Below are 19,178 nucleotides of genomic sequence, written 5' to 3' on the forward strand. Positions count from 1 at the left end.
CCCTTTAACTCTTCCAGATGTCTGTCCTTCCTCACCCTGCTCAAGCTCTGGCTCACCATGCTGGGCTACCCTCCCATATGATGGACATCGTTCAAATCCCACTTAAGTTTGACCTCCCATAGGGACCATTATCAAATGGGCTACCATGGCTCTTCAGTGCAGAAACCCACCTTACAGCTTCAGAGCTAAACTGTTCAGGTGGGTATGAGGGAAAAAAAGATTGCTTTTAAACAACAACTCTTTTATTGTGAAAGCAGTAACCTATTTAAAAATACTGTGACGTTTCTATGTAAGCTTAAATTGGAACAAAATAAATCTCGATAATGCAAGCCTAAAGAGTCTTTTTCCCCCTTTTAAAGGTACTTTTAAAATCCATAGTGTTCAAGTAATAGACAAAACCCTAACACTTATAATAATAATCAGTCCATCACCAAAAATAAGTAACAAGTACATTAAAAAAAAATCAATTATTTCAAAGTCACCTGGTGTTTTTCCTCCCACTAACTGTAGAGTGATGAAGGGTATCTTCCCCATCCAAGTGGGCTATCCAAACTAGGTGTAAACATTTGCAACCTCTGGAAGTACTGTAACACAATCTCTCTTATCTGAACACATCTACATATTCAACTATCTTCTTCCTTTTCCAACATAAACTTCTACAATCTCCTGCTTTCAACTGTTTCCTAATCTCAGGTATTCATGGTTTCAGTGTTAAATCCAATTGTGGTGTAACACTACAAAAGGAGAACGGCCATTTTGGAATAGAGTCGGACTAATGACTCCCAGACTTTGGACATAAGACTTCTATTTACATAGCCTAAAATTGTATTTTAAATATGACTTTAAAAACCTAGTTCTCTCAGATACTGCTACGTACCAAATGAACAGTTATAAAAACATAATTACTGGAAATTATCATTCCTATAAACTAACAAAACAAAACAAACAAAAACCCTCTTATTTAATTCACTGCCAATGCCAATCCCTCTCTTCACATGGCAAATATTTTTTTTGTTAAAGTAGATAATTACCTGTATTGGTGTTCCAGAAAGAATAATCCTATAATTAGCAGTCAGTTGTTTTACTGCTTTTGATAATTTTGTTTTTCCATTTTTGATGACATGGCCTTCATCAAGAATACAGTAGTTAAATTTAATATTTCTAAGGGAGAATACACAAATAAATTTAGCATGAAGAGTCTTTGAGGCGGGAAAATACTAAGTTTCTCCAAATTTGATATTAAGTTTTTCTAAATAAATAAATGATTCTTACCTAAAGAAATCTATGTCATTCCTCACAACATCATATGAAGCCACTATCAGATTATGCCTTTTTACTTGATGCTGTAACCTGTATTTAAAAATAAGAGTAGGACATGAGGAATCTGCAAAGTTTATAATACAATTTCAAAGGAGAAATAAACTACATCTACCATCATATAAGGTGCTTTCAATCTGTCTAATAAGACTAACATTCCCTTCTGTTTGCATTTATGACCCTGCTACCAGAAGGCCATTCTTATAAATGGGCCTTATTGCTCTAACTTAGTCTGATAAGAAAAGAGACGGATACCTGACTCAAATGTGGTGGACATTTTAACTTCACTTGCCAATACCTCTTCCTTGGAGGCTCTATTCCTTCACTATTCCATGTTGTGTTGGGGGTTGAGGGGGAGCAATCAATCCTCGTATTCACCAAAGAGATGAAGCACTTGAATCAAGCTGAGACCCTCACAATATTCGCTGACCACAAAGGGCTGGTTTTGGGGCATGACCAATGGGCCTAAGACTGCCCACGATCATCATACCCACCAACTATAGACTGAAGTCCAGCACAGACCAAATATAAGTTACGTATTAGGAGAAAGAGCAAACAAGAGCAATCTAGATATGCCCGAAACAAGAATTATACCCATGAAATTATCAATTTAGTGAATTAATGAATTTCCTGTTTATGTAAGCTAGTCTGAGTTTCTATCACTTGTAAATAAATGAATTCTAACAGATACTACAGTAAATTTTTTAAGAGTACAAGCTGTTGAGATGCCTGTGTTCAAATCTCTTATTCAATTAGCGGAGTGACCTTGGACCTATGCCCCATGCCTTAGACTCCTCATCTGCAAATTAGGAACAAGAGAACCCACACCTCATAAGGTGATTGTGAGAACATACAATTTTACATAAATGTGAAACTGTTTAGAACAGTGCCTGGCCAGTAAGTGCTCAATATGTTACCTATTATTAATACAGAAGGAGCAGGGTATCTATGGACTAATCAGCAACCTATGACTATCCAAGTTTTTTTAAAGATGAACTGAAATCAATGAGATTCCCCTCTTTAAAATTTGTATTTAGGAACATTAGGGGATATACTAGTGAACACAGAGAAGGTAAAGCTAATAGAACTCTAGTGTTGCTATGCTATCAGGACAGCTAAAGCAGTCACTGTGAACTAAAAGCACGTTTGGGGAGAAGGAACTCTTAGGGAAAGTGGGTAGCTTATGACACTTAAGTACTATGATCACAAGGCTCCCAAGAAAGGCACAGAGAATGGCTTTGGTTTCTGATAGTTTTCTAGCTCCAATACTTAGAAAGCCCAATTGATGGTTAAGAACAGCCCAAGTCCTTGATATTTTTTTAAAGAACTTAAATTTTGCCCGGCCAGTATGGCTCAGTGGTTGAGCACTGACCAGAGATCATAGTTCTAATCCAGGTCAGGGCACATCCCCTGGTTGCAGGCTCAACTCCCAGTAAGGGGCATGCAGGAGACAGCCCATCAATTATTCTCTCTCATCATTGATGTTTTTATCTCTCCCTCCCTCCTCCTTCCTCTCTGAAATCAATGTGTGTGTATATATCTATATAATAATGAAAGTGTAATATGCTAATTAGACTGACAGCCGAATGACCTTCCAGACAAAGCCGCGGCAGTTAGGGGTGATAAGGCAGGCAGGCGAGCAGTTGGGGGTGATGAGGCAGGCAGGCGAGCAGTTGGGGGCGATCAGGCAGGCAGGAGAGAGTGGTTAGGGGTGATCAGGCAGGCAGGCAGAGTGGTTAGGGGTGATCAGGCAGGCAGGCAGAGTGGTTAGGGGCGATCAGGCAGGCAGCCAAGTGAGCAGTTAGGAGCCAGGAGTCCCGGATTGCGAGAGGGATGCCTGACTGCCGGTTTAGGCCCGATCCCGCAACTGGCAGTCAGACATCCCCTAAGGGGGCCCGGATTGTGAGAGGGTGCAGGCTGGGCTGAGGGACAATCCCCCCCCACGTGCACAAATTTCGTGCACCGGGCCTCTAGTATATAAAAAACACAAAGAAGAACATTCAATATTATTTTATGTTAGTTCCAGGTGAAAGCATAGTTAGATAATCATATACTTTACAAAGTGTTCCCGCAATATTTCCAGTACCCACCTGGCACAATAAATAGTTATTACAATATTATTAACTATACTCATAATGCTGTACTTTACATCCCTGTGACTATTTTGTACTACTACCAATTTGTACTACTCAATCCCTTCACCTTTTCACTCGTTCCCCCAACTGTCCTCTGGCAACCATCGGTCAGTTTGTTCTCTGTGTCTTTGAGTCTGTTTCAATTTTGTTTGTTCATTCATTTTGTTCTCTAGATTCCCCATATAAGTGAGTCATATGGTATTTGTCTTTCTCTGATTGACTTGTTTCACTCAGCATGATACCTTTTAGGTCTATCCATACTGTTGCTGTGGTAAAGTTTCATTTGTTTTAATGGCTGAGTAATATTCCATGGTGTGTGTGCCACAGCTTTTTTACCTACTGTCTATTGATGGCCACTGGGCTATTGTAAATAACAATGAACACAGGGGTGGCATATTCTTTTGAATTAGTGTTTTTGGCAAAGTCCTTGAATTTTGATGAGAGAGATTATCTTTAAAATGTATGTACACTTACCTTTCTTAAATAAATTTATATGTCTGATAACAAAAAAAGCTAACTAAATTCACCTGCAATAAATTTTATTCTTCCAAACTACTTAGAGCAAAAGATTTAACAGTTCTTACCTTATTCTTTCAGTAGGAGGTCCAGTATAGTGCAATGGATTGAGATATTCTCTGGAGCAAAATTTACCTACTTCATCCACCCAGTGACCTGTTAATGTTGGTGGACAAACCACCAAGGAAGGAAGTGGCATACATTCTGCCAATTTTGATCTTGCATATTCCTGAGCCCTTTTCAACAACAAAACAATAAATTAATCACCTTGTCTATATTTCTCAGCATCTGGAAGCCTTCTTTCAAAATAATATTTTAAATTACCTGTGACAATGATCTCCTGCTAGAATGCAGATGGACTGTAAAGTTTTTCCTAAACCCATGTCATCGCATAGAATTCCATGAAGTTTATACTTATTAAGAAATGCTAACCAGTTCACACCATCCTGAAATGTTGAAAGAGAAAAATTATAACTATAAACAAATCATAAATAGCATTTTTACAGGCATAAAAGAAATAAATGGATATAGGATACCAACCACAATTATTTTACTAAATGAATTTTAAAAACTCTTTGAGGTACATTTGAAAGGAATAGTCACTATTTATAAGATAACTATAATACTTTACCTGCTGATATTTTCTGAGTTCAGCATTGATTGGTACTGGAATTTTGTAATTTTCCAATTTCTTCCCGTCTAACAATTGCTCCAAAAAGTGTCGTTCCTTGGCTTTCAATTGGATTAATTCTTCTGACATATTTGGAGGGTCTGGAATGCCTGCCTAAAATGATTTTTTAAGTGTGTTAAAACTATTTACTCATGATTAATTTTTTATCCTTAGATTATAAAATACTAGTATTTTTAAGTTTTATTGAAATATGAAAGCAGAGAAAAAATTAATTCAAAAGTAGTATAATTTTAAAGACTGGAAAACAAACAGTTTAAAGAATTTGACAGGTATTAACCCTTTGTGATCCAATTTTATTTTTGGAATTCAAACAGTCTGGTCCAAATTAATTGACGGGATTGAATGTTGAACCGGTTGCAGTGTCAACCTCAGCCTCAATGTTGGACCTGCTCCTAGCGCCTGGTCTGTCGAGTCAGCCTCCACGTTGGACCAAAAAGGGTTAAAATGCTACAATGAGACTACTAAACAAACACATTTGAGGTATTCTAAAAAACACACGTACAACTTAATTTTTCCCACACCATGCATTACTTAAAAAGGCAAATAAAGTTGTATAGCTTATTTTAAGTGAAATGCTGTTACTAGAGCTTCTCAATTTGGGTTATGATGTCCCAGGATATTGGTTCTTTTTTTTTTTTTTTAATATATTTTATTGAATTTTTACAGAGAGGAAGGGAGAGAGATAGAGAGTTAGAAACATCGATGAGAGAGAAACATCCATCAACTGCCTCCTGCACATCTCCCACTGGGGATGTGCCGGCAACCCAGGTACATGCCCTTGACCGGAATCGAACCTGGGACCCTTGAGTCCGCAGGCCGACGCTCTAGGATATTGGTTCTTAAAATGTGGGCTGCTGACTTCTCAGGATCCTCAAGACCTTTTCAAAGGGTCACTGAGGTCAAAACCATCCTGTGTAATAAAAGGCTAATATGCAAATAGACCGAACGGCGGAACAACAGGAACTGAACAACCGGTTGCTATGACGTGTGATGACCACCAGGGGGCGTGTGCAGACCATGGCAGGGATAGTGGAACAGGTGAGCAGGGGCACCAGACCAAGGCAGGCCACCAGTTGCTGTCATCGGGGCAAGCCTCTGGTGGTTACTGAAAATTCTTTGCTCCTGCGTGCCACGGTCCCGCCCAGTGCTTGCACCTGCTGCTGGCGCTGGCCCCGCTCACCCCCGCTGCTGGTGCCAGAGCCTCTGCTTGCACTTTCTGCCGTCATTCGGCGCCAGCCCCGATCACTCGGTGCCGTCAGTGGGTGTGAGAGGTGGCTGCCGGCCCTGATCACCTCAAGGGCTTCTTCACCTCCCTCTGCTCCTAAGGGGTGATCAGGACAGCAGCTGCTACTTGCACCCACTGCCAGCGCCAGCCCCACTCGTATCCACAGCCGGCACCAGAGCCACCGATCGAACCTGCTACCCAGCACCGGTCCCGATTGCTTGGCGCCATCAGCGGGTGTGAGTGGTGGCTGCAGGCCCTGATCACCCTGAGGGCTTCTCCATTTCCCCCCTGCTTCTAAGGGGCGATCAGGGCAGCAGCTGCCACTCGCACTGCTGACAGCACCAGCCCCAATCGCTCCGCGCCTTCAACGGGTGAGAGCAGGACCAGTGCCGTCAGTGCGTGGGAGCAGTGGTGGCGGGAGCAGGGCTGCCGGCAGACGGGACTGGGGGCTGTGGCAGGAGGGGCCAGGCGAGGGTGCAAAGGATTGGCCAAGACCCGCCCCTGTGCTTACCATAGCCTCATGGCCCCACAGTTCCTTTCAAGGTGCATGAATTCATGCACTGGGCCCCTAGTTTCATAATAAAAGATATCGTTTGCTTTTACCATTGTGTTGACATTTGCACTGATGATGCAAAAGTAATATGGGTAAAACTTCTTGTCAATCAGAAAGAATCATGGCAATTGCACCAAATATACCAGCAGTCACTGTATTCCTCCCAGCCATGCACCAGCATTTAAAAAAAAAACTGGTTTCAACCCTAGCTGGCTTGGCTTGGCTCAGTGGATAAAGCATCAGCCTGCGGGCTGAAGGGTCCCAGGTTCGATTCCAGCAAGGGCATATGCTTGGGTTGCGGGCTCAATCCCCAGTAGGGGGCGTGCAGGAGGCAGCCAATCAATGATTCTCTCTCATCATTGATGTTTCTATCTCTCTCCTTCTCCCTTCCTCTCTGTAACCAATAAAGAAATATATTAAAAAAAAAAACTGGTTTCATTTCAGAATGTCTTTTAAAGTAGTAAACATAATTTTATTAAACTCAACCATGAATGCACATCTTTTTAACATTTTACGCAATGAGATGTAAAGTATACATAAAACATTGCACTATATGTTGAGGAAAAGCACTTGTGAGATTGCTTAAATTATGATCAGACCTAGTGATTTTTCATAGAACATTTTACTTGACTGGACAGATAAACTAGTTACTCTGACTTGGGGATTTGGCTGACATTTTCTCAAAAATAAAATTTCAACTTCCAAGAAAACAACTGACCTAACTTGTTGCCAATGACAAAATAAGCTTTCAGGGAAAACTTAGCACTGTGAACTTGGCAACTTGCCAATACTAAAAAGGAATTTTCTGTTGGTGATATTAATTAATTTGATATTTTTGCTACAGTGTGGTGAAATATACCAACCGTTAAAAATTTTACTGGCCATGGCCAAGTAATTCAATTGGTTGGAGCATCGTCCCATTACACCACAGTTGCAAGTTTGATGGCTGGTCAGGGCACATACAAGAAATGAATGCATAAGTAAGTGGAATAACAAATCGATGTTTCTCTCTCACACAACCTTTTTCTCTCCCTCTCTCTCTCATCAATTTTTAAAAGTTTTTTTTTAATGCAACTCAGTGAACCAAGATTTTCCCAATGATGTATGCATAATGTTACAAAACACATATGGGTAAAAGATCTACTCAAAAGTATAAGATTAACCAATTACTTTTTAAAATATATATATATTTTTATTGATTTCAGAGAAAAAGGGAGAGAAGTAGAAACATCAATGATGAGATAGAATCATTGATTGGCTCCCTCCTGCACGCCCCCTACTGGGGTGGGGGGATCTAGCCCACAACCCACGCATGTGCCCCTGGCCGGAATCGAACTTGGGACCCTTTAGTCTGCAGGCCGATGTTCTATCCACTGAGCAAAACCGGCTAGGGCTAACCAATTACTTTTAAAGTAAGGTAATTTACACATTCATTAGTAGAATGTTAGATTCTACATTGAAAACAAATTTAACAAGCTTTCTCTTTTTGAATTTTGATATGCTATCAGATAAAAGAATACCCACAATTATTTGAAAAGGCTGTCAAAATACTAACTTTTCCAAGTACCTATCTCTGTGAGGCTAAACTTTCTTCAAATACCTCAACCCAAGGAACGTGTTGCAAGAGACTGAATGCCCGAGGAAATACAAGAATCCAGCTACCTACACCTAGGTAGCTGTAGCAAAAGAGATTTGTTAAAATGTCAAACAATGTAATTTTTCTTACTAACTTTTTGTTTAGGAAATAGTTATTTTTCATTAAAAATGTTACATATGGGAACATCTAATGGATTTATTATTTAAATTAATTAATAAATCCTTTCACATTACAGAAAATATGATAAAAGCCCTTTGGAGATCTTCAATTTTTTAGAGTGCAGAGAGATCCTCAGCCCAAAAAATGTGAAAACTACTGCCCTATGCTCTCTAAAGTTTAAAAAATTTAGAACTTTGGAAACAGAATTATAATTTAATTCAATTAAAATATATATGTACACTGAGTATTAAAAATGACTGCATGGTACATTTACAAAAGGTTTCAGAATTAACTTTAGTAAGATAGAAACAAATATTTTAGCACATCTAATACCATAATGATATTAATAAAAATGAGGCATTTCTGCACAGTACTTTACAAAGATGTAACAAAATCTTCATTTATCCTGATGGAATTTTTAATAAATGACATATAACGAGATCCTTTTCTTAACAATGAAACCCTAAGTCCAAGAGTCACAAATATTGTTTAGTCCCAGGAACCCTTTCTGTGAATATCTTCTTCACTCCAATTCCTATAAAATCAACAAGTTACTAATAGTGCAGGGAATTAGAATTGGTAGTTGATATTCCCTGAATCTTTGATAGTACACATTTTAGAAAAGTGCATGATTCTTCCTATTATGATATAATAGAAATCAAGATCAAGTGGAACAGCATTGAATCTGCATGACATTCTTGTTTCTATTGCTATGCTTTCAAGCTCACAAATCTTTTCTTATGCAGCATCCAATCTGCTGCCGGAAGCCGGTCCATCCTTGCTGCTTGACACAGTCGTGCAGGAAAGAAACATCTGCACAGCATATGTTTCAATGGACCTGGCGTATATAGAATACTGTTCTTAATATGTTTGCTCTACTTAGTGCCATGTGTTTTAACCAAGGTCACCTCTCTGAGAAAGGTTGTTTCCCCAGGTAGGGATTTTTCCCTGAGGTTAGGGAGGGGATACACCCCTTAAGTGCCAGGCGGGTAGTTAAGCTACATAATCTTTACTCCCTGGAATAGAGATAAGAAACGCCCTAACCTTTGTAATAGAAATTGACAGGATTAAAATCGGCTGGTATAAATACGGATGTAACAAGACAATAAACATCAGATCCTCATCAGTTCCTAACCAGAACTCCGACCAGAACTTTGGCTGGAGATCCTGGCTAGAGGTCCTGACTAGGCTGCTGATCAACTGAAGGCTGTCTTCGTGTCATTCCTTCTTCGCCGATTCCATCCACACCTTTGGGGACCCCTGGACCTGCTGGGGTTGGACCCCGACAATCTGCTATCAATTGTATCCAGTGTGTTTTTATAGTCTTGCTTCACTGTTAACAACAGGAATACATTCTGAGAAATGTATCCTTAGGCAATTTTGGTGCTGTGCAAACATCAAGTGCCCTTACACAAACCTAGCTGGTATAGCCTACTACACACATAGGCTATACCAGCCGTGGGCAAACTACGGCCTGCGGGCCGGATTCGGCCCGTTTGAAATAAATAAAACTAAAAAAAAAAAAAAGACCGTACCCTTTTATGTAATGATGTTTATTTTGAATTTATATTAGTTCACACAAACACTCCATCCATGCTTTTGTTCCGGCCCTCCGGTCCAGTTTAAGAACCCATTGTGGCCCTCGAGTCAAAAAGTTTGCCCACCCCTGGGCTATACAGTAGAGCCCATTGCTCTAGACTACAGATTTGTACAGCATTTTATTGTAGGCAGTTATATCACTATGGTATTTGTGTACCTAAACATTGAAAGGGTACAATAAAAATACAGTGTAAAAGATAAAAAATGGTACATCTGTATAGGACACCTACCATGAATTGGAAGTTGCTCTGAGTGAGTCAGTGAATGAGTGGTGAGTGCATATGAAGGCTTAGGGAATTGCTATACACTGCTGTAGACTTTATGAGAACTGTCCCACAAGCCCTCCTCTGCCTGCTTCCTTCTGACAGGGTCAGAAATAAAACATTGAAGCTGTTGATGCTGCTCCATGAAGAGAGATGTGGGCTGGATTGACTGGAAACATGAAGGAGAAACTGGCTGGATAAAGCTTAGATCACTATAATAGTGACTGTCAGGAGGGAGTAAAAAGATCAGTAGGAGTAAGAAATTAAAATGGAGAGGTAAAGGAACACAGGGGATTGTAATGGCAATGTGGTTTTGCCTACTGCATGTTGGAGTAGTGGGCAGATTAAGGAACTTTGTGGTATTCATTTAAAAAGAGAGTGTTTAACATAGAGTGGGTGTAGAACTGAAGAGTCAATATTTTGATTTGGAAATTTGTTTTTGAGTCCATGGATCTATTTGGCATAATGGGCTCTGACATTGAACTTATGGAACTATTTGTAATTATATTTTTCATCTCACAAAGTTCAATTTAGGTTGTTCTCGTACCTTCCATTTTGCTCATTATATTCATACTGCCTTCTTGAACAAATGGAGTGCATTTTAATGTTCTTGTCTACTAATTATATTATATGGGCCATTTCAGAACCTATTTCTATTGACTGACTTTTCTCCTGGTTACTGGAAATATTACATGCCTGGTAATTTTTTCATGGATGTTAAACATCATAATTATGTTGTCAGGTGCTAGATTTTCTTCCTTTAAATTTTTTTTCCCTGGAATGTAGGTAAGTTGCTTGAAATCAATTTGATCCTTTTAAGGCTTGCTTTTAAACTTTGTTAAGGTGGGTCCAATTTAGCCTTTTGTCAAGGGCTAATTTGGTCCCACTACTCAGGCAATATACTTTTAAGGACCATACTTGGTGCTCAATATGGTAGAAGGCTTTTGACTCAGCTTTTTGGGCACACAGACTATTCCTGGCCCTGTGTAAGCTCTGGAAATTATTCCACATACTCCTTTCTATGACATTCCCGCCCCCCACCCCCCATCTTAAACATATATTCTCATATATGTTTGAATGTGAATTTGAACGCAGTATGCTAGAATCCATATGCCCAGATGAATGCTCAGTCCTTGTGGGGACCTCTGGAGCTTCCTATTTATGCAGCTACTTCCTGTTGGGTACGTTGCCTTGCAAAGTCTCACCATCTTGTCCTCCCTTCACTCTGAACTCTGACTCTTCAACTTGGCAAAGGCACTAGGCTCTTCATTTCCCTTCTTTCATAAAACATTATTCTGTGATGCCTGTTGTTCAACATCTGAAAACCACTGTTTAATTTTGTGTGGTTTTCTGGTTCAAGTAGGAGGATAAATCTGATCCCTGTCTTTCTATTATGGCTGGAAGCAAAATATGCATCACATTTTTGTAATTTTCACATCAAAGGGAACCTTACTTTTCTCATTTCTAAAGTCAGTATCTCTTTTCCTTGCCAATGTTTTAAGTATTATTATTTTTTAAGTGTTTATATCCTTTATAACCTCATAGTGGATCTGGAGGCACTTCCATTCTAATTCACATTCAAACAGCTATTAAACTGATTTTCCCAAGACACTGCTTTTAGCTGTTAAGACTACTTTTCCTAAAACATTGCTTTTATCTACTCCTTTGCTCAAAAAAGACATGATATTTTCTCATCACTCATGGATTCCAAAGCTAAAACAGGCCAAGGGGACTAAATATAAGCAATTTAATTTATAAATAAAATGATGCAAAGCCCAAGAATCTAAGGATATGAATAAGACCTAGGAAGTGGGTGATGAAAACAATTCTGGATATAAAAATATATAAACAAATGTACAGTTTAATCTACATATATAAAAGCCTAAGCAACTTGAGCCAGAATGACTGAAATAACCATAACGACCAGTCACTATGATGCGCACTGACCACCAGGGGGCAGGTGCTCAATGCAGAAGCTTCCCCCTGGTGGTCAGTGCACTCCCACAGCCAACCTCCCACAGTCAGCCAACCTCCCTGGTCCTTCCCCCCTGGCTGGCAAACATCCTGTGGGCCCCACCCCCGTCTGTTTCCCTGGCCAGCAGGTGGCAGGCAGCAGACTCCATCTGGCAGGCAGCAGGTGGCAGGCCCCAGCTGGCCTGGCCCCAACTGGGAATGGGCGAGATGGCCCCAATAGGCCCTGATCACTGGCCAGGCCTAGGGACCCCACCTGTGCACGAATTTTGTGCACCAAGCCTCCAGTAAATTATAAAAAACACACTTTTATAACCATTACCCAATAAAAAAAAGAGCCCTGCCAATATCCTAGAAGATCCCATGTTTCTTCCCAGTGATAATTACTTTCCTTTCCCTAAGAGGTAGTCACTTTATTAACTTTCATGGCAATTTTCTTACTTTTCCTTATACCTTTATCATCTAAAGTATGCATCTTTTGCCTATTTTTGAACTACATTAAAAAAGGGAATCTTGCCGTAACCGGTTTGGCTCAGTGGATAGAACGTCAGCCTGTGGACTGAAGGGTCCCAGGTTCGATTCCGGTCAAGGGCATGTGCCTTGGTTGCAGGCACATCCCCAGTGAAGGCTGTGCAGGAGGCAGCTGATCGGTGTGTCTCTCTCATCGATGTTTCTGGCTCTCTATCTCTCTCCCTTACTCTCTGTAAAAAATCAATAAAATATATTAAAAAAAAAAAAAGGGAATCTTATGTAAAAGGATTCATTAATATTGTACTATGCATCTGTACTGTTCATTCTTATTGTAGTATAATAATCTAGTTAACAGTAGTCTACTGATAATGAACACTGAGCAGTTAAAGACTACTATAAATAATGCTATAATACTAGTAAATGTTCTTGAAGATGTGCCTTGGTATATGTCTATGAATTTTTCTAGGGTATATATCTAGGATGGTTTTGCTGGGTCACTGGGATGGGAATCTTCAATTTTACCAGATCTAGCCAAACTTTTTTTCAAAGAAAGAGGGTATCAAACTTATGCTCATACTTTGCTGGTAGACATGTAAAATGGTAAAGTTACTTTGGAAAACGGTTTGGCAGTTTCTTAAAAAAGAATTGACCCAGTAATTCCATTCCTAGATAACAATCTGCTCAAAAGAAATGAAAGCACACATCCACAAAAGGACTTATAAGTGCAAGTTCATAGTATTACTTGTAACAGCCAAAAGCTGGTAACAATCCAGCTGTCTATCAACTGCGGAATGAATAAAGAAATGGTGGTATGTCCATACTATTCAACCATTAAAAAGGAAGCATTTATACACAGACAATATATGGAATAACGCTGATATCCAGTTGTTCCATCACACCTGAGTAAGTTATTAAGGAAATTTCCAAATGGTTCTGAAGTAGCTATTTTCACACACAAACTGAAGTATTGATACATATTATAACATGAATGAACTGCATATCTACTTATTTACAAAAATCCCACCAAAATATATTAAGGGGCTTGGTGGGCAGGGCCCTGGTACTTCCGTTGCTTCAAGCCATTATTTCCTGATTGGCCACATATATTATTTCTGTCCCATGAATATACTCCAAAATTCTCCAATTTCAGTCCTTCTAGTCTGTTTCTCCATACTCCCACAAAGACTTCAATTGCTTTACATTTTCAATTACCATCTCTCAAATTTACTTTTCATGTAAACTTCAGCATAGAATCTTTACATGGATGTTGTAGGGATACTTATAAATAATACTATTTCTAGAACAGCATTAATGAATTAGTCTTTTAGGAACCTTAGTTTTACTTAAAACTCTTGTTTAAAAAAGTTACCCATTAAAGTATAAATTTCTTAATGCTTATAACAAACATATTCAACATTATTTTTTAAAACTTGACATATCCTGTAAGTCCATAAACCAAGTGTCTTCTACTTACCTCAAGTGGCATGAGTCTAATTAGGGTTGCAAAGCACTGCGTAGCCATGAATCTTACACTGTCTGTCTGATCGCTCATTCTTCCCAACACAGGCACAACTAAAAGGACAATATATGGAACAATACCAACATCCAGTTGTTCCATTACACCTGAGTAAGTTATTAAGGAAATTTCCAAATGGTTCTTAAATATTTTTGCAAACAAACGGATACACCAAGATTGTAACTTCTAAGACAGTTCCTCATTTTCTCATCTGTGTTTCGAGGAACTAGACCAGTGATGGTGAACCTTTTGAGCCTGGCATGTCAACATTTTGAAAAACCCTAACTTAACTCTGGTGCCGTGTCACATATAGAAATTTTTTGATATTTGCAACCATAGTAAAACAAAGACTTATATTTTTGATATTTATTTTATATATTTAAATGCCATTTAACAAAGAAAAATCAACCAAGAAAATGAGTTCCCATGTCACCTGACACGCGTGTCATAGGTTCGCCATCACTGGACTAGACTGTCCCTCAAGGTCTATGATTCACTTATAACAGCATTTGCACACTGTTGCTCTTTGTAAACATTATGTAATTTTCTCATGATTAAGAATATAAAATCATGTTTCCATCTGAGGTTAGCTGGAGGAAGTTTTACTAATAAGATTTTTTCATTCCTATACTAGCAAGTTTCTAGACTTCCAATTCCAAAATAAAGTGAGTTACATTATAAGCAGGGAGCACAATGCTCAATGATTAATTCTAAACTTCCCATCAAGATCTTGACAATCATAGATTGGACATAACAGGCCCAGTAAATTTAGTTCCCCTGCAATATTCAGCATTTCTGAACCTGACTTTCCACTGATTTGATCTCCATTCATCTTTCTTGCTCTTAGAAATATCAGGTACTTCAAATTAAATGTCAGTAGATGCCATATCCTTTTAGCAAAGAGCTTTGCCTGTACATTCCCAGTAATTTAGAACATGTAGTCATATTCTACCCAAGTAATGAACTAACTCTGGCAACAAAATGTTTTATAATATAAGAAGTACCTTATTAATATCTGATTAATATTAATGAAGTATTAATTATAAACCAAATATATAGTTCATAAAGTACATAAAGTTATTTTTGCCTATTGAAAAGATTTCCTAAAATAGCAATTCTGCAAACTTTCTGTGTAAAAATTTTCACAATAAAATGTAAATATATTTTTAATGTATTTATACTATAATAAAAAATTCTTCAAAATAGAATGTAAAAAGGTAGTTTTCTTTGTGGAACAAATTTACTTGAATAAATCAATTTTATTTTAGTCATCCTTAAATAAAATAAATATAATTGCTGAACATTTTGTAAAAATAGAAAAGGATACAGGCAAGTGCTTCAATTGCACCCTCTTGCTTGATATTGTCATCAATTGCTCCCAGCCATGGAAGAACTTTCTCCAAAAAAATATTCATTGTTTCCATGGTAGCGATTTTGCTCATGATTCCTACACAACGAGCAGCCATGTGTCTCACTGCAGTGCTGGGGTACTGAAGGCACATATAGAGATGAGGCAAATGCTGTACCAACTAAAAAAAAGTTTAAAACAATAAGAATACTCATTAGGAAATGTACTGTTTAAAATGTAACTATAATAGTCCATATTCAAAGGTTCTCAAATGCCAAAGTGACTCTAAATCCAAGAATATCTCAAACCATTACTGTCAAAATATCCTCAATAAGAAACTAATGTAAATCCAAACTAAGGTATAACTCTTTTAGAAAGAAAAGGTGCAGAACTTCCCTGCTCAATATCTTCTTTTAGTTATTAGGGAGCATACAATTATTTCAAAAATTAACAGGGGAGTCCTGGCTCAGTTGGTTGGGTTTCATCCCGTGCACCAAAAAGTTGCTGGTTCGATTCCAGGTCAGGGCACATGCCCAAGTTGCGGGCTCAATTCTCAGTGGGAGTGGTTGTGCAGGAGGCAGCCGATTGATGTTCCACTATCACATCAATGTTTCTCTTTCTCCCTCTCCCTTCCTCTCTCTCAAAATATAAAGAAAAAATGTATATTTAAAAAAAAATTTAATAGGGGAACACATCAAAAAGTATTGGCAAGATTCTCCTACTGAGGCTGGGAAAATGACACCACACATCACCAACCCCCTCCAAATCTTGTAGCATTAGCTTAGGTTTAAGCACATACTTTTTATTCACTGGGTTGAGTGATCCTGATTTTGTTCTAGGCACCATACTTTGGTAAGTGCATTTTCCACTTTAACTTCCTGGCATACCATAGTGTTATGACCACAACAGCAAAAGATATGCCATTATTAAATGCATGCTGCACTGAACGCCAGGATTGATGTTGGTGAAAGCCAGATACCTGCTCAACAGACTAGCCTTTAATTTCAGGTGAATGCATATTGTTGAACGTGGAGGGTAACAGCATATGGATGGATTCTTTACTAATGATAAATCAGTGAAATTTAACAAATAAAAGAACATACTTTATTACTATATAAAAGGAAAAAGTTCATTCTTTTTTTTAAAAAAATATATTTCTTTATTGGTTTCAGAGAGGAAGGGAGAAGGAGAGAGAGATAGAAACATCAATGATGAGAATCATTGATCAGCTGCCTCCAGCATGCCCCCCACTGGGGACAGAGCCCGCAACCCCGGCATGTGCCCTTGGCCGGAATCGAACCTGGGACCCTTCAGTCTGCAGGCCGACGCTCTATCCACTGAGCCAAGCCGGCCAGGGCGAAAAAGTTCATTCTTGTCTACTCTCTCCTAGATTCTCCCTTTTCCATTAGCTGTAAGTAGAGAATTGGAGTTAGCACCCTGTAAGTTGCAGAGAGCTTCCTATTGCAGCTTTGTGGAAAAAAATACTTTCTTCTATGGAAAAGTCAGGTAATTAACTCTATTTTCCTCCTCCCTCTGTCCCAATATTTTATAAGAAATTTTTTAATAGTCAAAAAACTCAAATTAGTGTTCTGTCTTTGCCACTAATTTCATCTTGTCCAGGTAACTTCCTTCTACCTTTACACTTATCTTGAGAAAAAGTTTTATTACCTGTGCTCTTCCTTTCTTAAAGCTATATTATTAAGGTGGTAAAAATGAATAGGCTGCAGTTTTCTTTCCTGTTTATATCCAACTTCTGTGTCATCAGAGATCTGTCCCTACTGCCCTGTATTCAAAGGTCCCCGAGTAGGTTTCCTATCCTTCATGCACTCAACTCTGCCTCAAATCCCAGAAGAATTGTACTGTCAATAAGGAATCTAGACACACCATATAAAAGAATATGCAATTACTAGGGATGGCATCAAATTGCATTTTTCCAGCCATAAGACTTTTATATAAAGCCACTTGTTTTAATAGAAGAAAACTACACTTGCATTAGTTAATTACCAAAGGATGAAGCTCAGAATCCATTGATGCTGCTGCCGTTTCAAAAACTTGCAGAGAATTCACCAATTCTTGAGCAGGGCCATCTCCGTTTTCCAGGAGAGACTTTCCATCTATTAAAATACATTGATTTCAGTGCATATCACCTTGTAAATAATTTTTCAAAATCTAGAGCCCACATAAAATTTTAATATCTCCCCAGCTACCATGGGAAAGCAATTTTGCCTTTTGAGTGTGAAATTAAATGCCATGCCTTAATTTAAGTGCTAAGATACACTTAAAGCAACTAAAAAAAGTTTAACATAATGACTGACCCATTTCAAATATCTTTCTAAACATGTAATAGAAAAAAAGCAAAAAATATACAAAATGTAAATAAATTAAAATAAATGCTTCTACTAACCTTCCATTTGAAAACAGCAAGTCTGAGATAAACAGGTATAGGCGTTTTTATTTTATAAGAATATATGTAATAAATATACACTGACATTAGTCAAAATTCCAACTCAGATAAATATGTACACACCAAAATTATTTATGTCGATAGTATTCCTCAATGGACCAACCATAGCATCCCAGAGATGTGGCAATTTCACGGCCATTTCACCACCAAAATGCTTCACTATAGTTGTCAAGGCAAATTCAGCTCCTCTCCGTTGTACCAGGTAAGGTTTCTGGGCCTACAATTAAATGTTAGTTTTAAACAGAACTTCACAAAAAGTATAATGCATTTGAAATTTCATTAAGAGAATATAAAAGTAACCACCTAAGAATTCAGTGTTACCATTAACCAATTATTGGATATATTTATAACTATAAATACATATATTTTCAATATATTTCTTTATTCACTTCAGAGAGGAAGGGAGAAGGAGAGAGAGATAGAAACATCAACGATGAGAGAGAATCACTGATCAGCTGCCTCCTGCACGCCCCCTACTGGGGATCGAGACCTCAACCCAGGCATGTGCCCTTGGCCAGAATCGAACCTGGGACCCTTCAGTCCACAGGCTGACGCTCTATCCACTGACCCAGCCGGCTAGGGCTAAATATTTTTTAATAATTAAATTTACAGTGGCATAAAATCCAAACTAGATGTCTTCCATCCAAAGCAAAATACTTTTTTGGGTTGGGGATAAGGAACAGAAGAATATGTGCTGTTTTCAGAGATAGTCCTAAAAGATCTACTTTTCTTCTCCCTACCCCAAAGAAACTTATCTGCTAAAGAGAAGATTAGAAGACAGAATGATCTGTCCTTATTAATATTTGTTTAAGGGATAGAATAAAAGCATCTATTTAATGTAACCACAGGTAACTTCTCACCAAGCAATAATTTTATTATAATTAAATACAAAAAACTGTTGCCCCAGAAAGATACATATGTTTTACAAATTATTATTATTTTTTTAAATAATATTTTATTGATTTTTCACAGAGAGGAAGGGAGAGGGACAGAGAGCCAGAAACATCGATGAGAGAGAAACATCGATCGGCTGCCTCCTGCACACCCCCCACTGGGGATGTGCCCGCAACCAAGGCACATGCCCCTGACCGGAATCGAACCCGGGACCCTCCAGTCCGCAGGCCGACGCTCTATCCACTGAGCCAAACCGGTCAGGGCACAAATTATTTTTTTAAACTGATATCAGAGAGGAAGGGAAAGGGAGAGATAGAAACATCAATGATGTAAGAGAATCACTCATCAGCTGCCTCCTGCACACCCCCTACTAGGGATTGAGCTAGCAACTCAGGCATATGCCCTGACCAGAAATTGAACCCTGAACTCCTGGTTCATAGGTCAACACTCAACCACTGA

General features: G+C 38.6%; 1 protein-coding gene across 1 annotated transcript in view; it reads right to left on the bottom strand.

The window, feature by feature from the left end:
* The window catches only part of BTAF1 (B-TFIID TATA-box binding protein associated factor 1), a 107,499-nt gene that overhangs the window by 18,368 nt on the left and 69,953 nt on the right, over nucleotides 1-19,178 (bottom strand). Inside the window, exons 22-30 of the mRNA XM_070432712.1 lie at nucleotides 17,889-18,042; nucleotides 17,366-17,475; nucleotides 15,341-15,542; nucleotides 13,972-14,120; nucleotides 4,600-4,752; nucleotides 4,293-4,414; nucleotides 4,037-4,204; nucleotides 1,273-1,350; nucleotides 1,032-1,161 (exon numbers count right to left, since the gene is read on the bottom strand). Coding sequence (XP_070288813.1) covers nucleotides 1,032-1,161; nucleotides 1,273-1,350; nucleotides 4,037-4,204; nucleotides 4,293-4,414; nucleotides 4,600-4,752; nucleotides 13,972-14,120; nucleotides 15,341-15,542; nucleotides 17,366-17,475; nucleotides 17,889-18,042 — 1,266 coding nt within the window. The remainder of the gene's footprint in view (nucleotides 1-1,031; nucleotides 1,162-1,272; nucleotides 1,351-4,036; nucleotides 4,205-4,292; nucleotides 4,415-4,599; nucleotides 4,753-13,971; nucleotides 14,121-15,340; nucleotides 15,543-17,365; nucleotides 17,476-17,888; nucleotides 18,043-19,178) is intronic.

The sequence above is a fragment of the Myotis yumanensis genome, unplaced genomic scaffold, assembly GCF_028538775.1.
Source record: "Myotis yumanensis isolate MYYU_CA2020_CCGP unplaced genomic scaffold, mMyoYum1.0.hap1 SCAF_13, whole genome shotgun sequence".
Taxonomy (NCBI): Eukaryota; Metazoa; Chordata; class Mammalia; order Chiroptera; family Vespertilionidae; genus Myotis; species Myotis yumanensis.